The sequence below is a fragment of the Macrobrachium nipponense genome, chromosome 40 (genome assembly GCF_015104395.2).
Source record: "Macrobrachium nipponense isolate FS-2020 chromosome 40, ASM1510439v2, whole genome shotgun sequence".
In the NCBI taxonomy this organism is placed as follows: Eukaryota; Metazoa; Arthropoda; class Malacostraca; order Decapoda; family Palaemonidae; genus Macrobrachium; species Macrobrachium nipponense.
The window spans coordinates 56,730,383-56,734,407 of NC_061101.1; the positions used below are offsets into that span (position 1 = coordinate 56,730,383).

The 4,025-nt window shown below is 34.1% G+C and overlaps 1 protein-coding gene across 1 annotated transcript in view; it reads left to right on the top strand.

Annotated features, from left to right (window-relative positions):
• Nucleotides 1-2,941, top strand: part of LOC135212359 (netrin-1-like) — a 387,921-nt gene extending 384,980 nt beyond the window's left edge. Inside the window, exon 2 of the mRNA XM_064245752.1 lies at nt 2,796-2,941. Within this exon, the coding sequence (XP_064101822.1) occupies nt 2,796-2,803 (8 nt within the window). The 3' untranslated portion in view covers nt 2,804-2,941. The remainder of the gene's footprint in view (nt 1-2,795) is intronic.
• The last annotated feature ends 1,084 nt before the right edge of the window (nt 2,942-4,025 follow it).

Sequence of the window (4,025 nt, forward strand, 5' to 3'; positions counted from 1 at the left end):
TATTATATGCATGTATATATATATATATATATATATATATATATCTATATACATATTATATATATACATACACATAGACGAACATATACACACATGTATACAGTCACGTTCCAGGAGTTAAAGTATGCGTGGGACAGTTTATACAAGAGAGAGATGGGGCGTGAGAGATGGGGGGGGGGGAGAGAGAGAGAGAGAGAGGGGCGGGGGGGGGGGGGTGATTGTGGCCCAGTACGTTTGAGCAACTACACCCCAACTTCCAAATTAGGAGTTGAAATAAACATGAATGGTGGAAGCCCAGACTCATCTCCGCAAAACTAACTCGCAATCCGTGATTGGAAATTCCACTGTTGAGTCTGATTTCCGTTTTGATCTGCGCTCTGTCAATTTTTAAATGTGGCCTGTTCCAGGCCTTTTCTCTTTGTTTATGCTTCTTGCATTTGAAATATAAAGTTCCGGTGGTCTTTTTTGTGAAGTTCTCATGTTTACAAGTGTCAGATTTTAGCTTTTAGAATCGATGGATATCTGTCATTGTCTTTTACTCTGGTGGGCACAGCTTTGAAGTTATTGGGGCAACTTCAAAATGAGTATGAGGGATCTTTTAAATTTGTGAAGAGTAACAGGATGCTTATACACGAGTTGCTGTTTTAAGATATTGATTGGTAGTATGTTTCAGAGACAATAAAATATTTGATTACTTCTACGCGGAAAAACTTGTGTGGCTTCTCTTCCAGGTGAATATGAGATTTAATTTTTTTATTTTTCACGTGTCTTTCATAGATAAGCGCCATTTTTAGATTTTTTTTTTTTTGTTTTTTTTTATGGTCTGTATTTTTATTTTGCTTTCTTTTAAAGAGAAACATCTTTTCGATTTGCGTTATTGCTCGTTGTATGGAAAGGGCAAGTTGGATTTCTTGTGTATAAATATGATGCCATGAAGTTCAATTTCAAGACTTGGGTTGAAAATATATATATATATATATATATATATATATATATATATATATATATATATAGATATATATATATATTATATATATATATATATATATATATATATATATTATATATATATATATATTTTTTTGTATGTACTGCGTCCACGAATGTTCTGGTTGATAACTCTTATGCAAAAAGGTTTAACTTCGAGGCTTGTTTAAAAACGAACGATTTTTTTTTATTTAGTTTGCGAAGGATCTGTGAAATTTATTGTTTATAAATATTATGCCAAAAAGGTTCACCTTCAAATCTTGTTTAAAAATAATATTTTTACCAGTTCCTTTATACTATTTTTTTTAGTGCTTTAAGGATCTATGATAGTGGTGACTCATAACTCATTCTGTAAAGTTTAACCTTTAGGTCAAGCATGATATTTGTTAGAATCACATATTGCTACGTTTATAATATTATCTGGAGGACTAATCCACATGAAGCCTTTCTTATCCACAATCGGTAAATCCCCCTTTCTTTGTCTCCCCTTTAGTGTGTTTGTGTGTGTGTCTTTGCCATTCTGGTAATGCGGTAATATAATGAGTCGTGTATTTCTGGTTCGGAAGTCACGTAAAGCGTTGGTCCCGTTGCTGAATAACCACTGGTTCCATGCAACGTAAAAACACCATACAAACAAACAATATAATGAGTCCCCAAACCCTCTTTTCTTAATCATCCCGCAATGCATTTAAAAAAAAATTTTCTTCTAAAATGTGAAACATCAGTTTTGGATATACGCTACTTTTGCTTTCAAATTTCGAATGATTGATAAAAAAATTTGTCTATTATATTTTTAAAAAGAAAATAGATATTAAAGTATTTTTTCTGGTTCACCGTTGTTTTTCTAGATCATGTTCGTTTGAGTGAGGTGTCTTATATTTTCTATTAACAGAGATTTATTACTGGGAATATCAAATGATTAAAATAGACCTGTAAGTCACAGGAAAAAGTTGTTGATTCAAATATAAATGCCTTACTCAATGACCTTGCCTCGATAGCATTTTGAGTAATGAATTCCTCTGAAACCCTGAAATCGTTCGTAAATTCCATTTTTGTCGCATATTTATATTGCAATATCTGTGCATTTTTCAATTACATCAAATGGATCAATATCATACGAAAAACATAAAGCAAGGAATTAGGAACTTGATTAGGTCACCTTTCCGTGCCAAAGAGTCAAGTTCGCCAAAGGAGATTCAACCACCCACAGTCCTGGTGACTCCTTCCTCCTCCCTCCCTGCCAGGGAGTCTGGTGTGGCTGGAATTAATTAATATCTTGTCTCCGTCTACTTCGCTCTCACCCATTCACACTCCCATCTGAATAATTGTACTAGAGCCTAAATCACGCCCCGAGTAATTGTATCATTTATTACAAAGGGCTGACTTTGGCGTTGAGGGTGCGGTTGTGGCGATGGTCTTGTGCGTGGGTGTTGAGGGGGTTGCGGGTGGGGGTGGGGGTTGGGTGGGGTTGTTGGGGTTTTGTTATCTGCGGAATAAGTGTTTAAATTTGGTGAAATGCCGTTAGCTTCATGTGCTCATATATTGAAGCTTTAATTTCGAGGTATAAAGAGAGAGAGATCTAAAATATTTCTCAATTGAAAGGTATCGAAATGGCCACGCACATCGATTAGAGAGAGAGAGAGAGAGAGAGAGAGAGAGAGAGAGAGAGAGAGAGAGAGTTAGAGAGAGAGAGAAGAGAGAGAGAGAGAGAGAGAGAGAGAGAGAGAGAATCCTGATAACCATAATGCCACAAAAAGAAATGAAAGTTAATTATGGAGTTACTTATACATATTTTCTTTTCGTTACAGGTGGGTGATGATTGCAGGAATTAACTCAGATTGGTTTTAAGGTAGAAGCAGGATTATGATTAACGAGAAGGTGATTCAGCGCCTCTTCCTTGCGCATCAACTTTAACGGTATGTGTGGGCATTCTGTACGTAATTTATCCATACAACAGTAAGTACGAAACATAATGCCACCTTTGCAACTAGTGCATCTGCATAATGCTTATGTTCCGGTGTATATAGACTCAAAGGATGCATGCAGCACTTAGTGAAGTAACGACATACGTGTATATATATATATATATATATATATATATATATATATATATATATATATAAATATATTTATATATATTTAAAAATTCACAGTAGATGCACGTGGACCCTTCATTAAATAAAAGCGAATACCACAGGAAAAATGATAGTCAGAAATCCAAGCGCTTTCGTCTTTACTAAGACATTGTCAAGGAACGAATGAAATACAATTGGAGAGAAAGTTCTCTCATATGTATGAGAGATTTAGATCATCCTATTAACTGGAGTCAAGCAATGCAATCTCATGTAATGACACAGTTAAAAGGAATATCATTGAATCTTGTTTCACCAAGTCAAATAATGGAAATGTTCTAAATTTAAGTCTTGGTTTATTTAAACTTGATGCCTCACAATGAAAAAAGTTATAGGATAAATATAAGCAACAAAATTAATATATTCAGCTTTTACATGTTTTGGACTGTACGGATACTTTGTAGTTTCTGTTAGGGTTAAATCTATGTTTAGGTTTGTGACCGTGTGATATCCGATAATCCTGGATTATGTCTTTAATTTTTACCTTTTTGATTATTAACCATCTGGTATTCTTGATCTTGTTGTTTACCTGATAACTTTTTCTCCAACTGTATTTTAATCGTTCCTTGACAATGTCTTAGTAAAGACGAAAGCGCTTGGATTTCTGACTATCATTTTCCTGTGGTATTCGCTTATTTTATATATATATATATATATATATATATATATGATATATATGTGTGTGTGTGTGTGTGTAATGTAGATATGTATGTATGTATGTATGATAATATAAATATATATACATATATACATACCCATATGTGTGTGTATAAATTTGTGTGTGCATGATGTTTGTATATTAAAAAAAAATAGAAGTCGACGGAGACTAAATAAACACGTCCTCATGGAACATGCTGCGTTTAGAGCACTCGGAAACGACTGTGATGAAGGGCTGTTTTCTTTGCA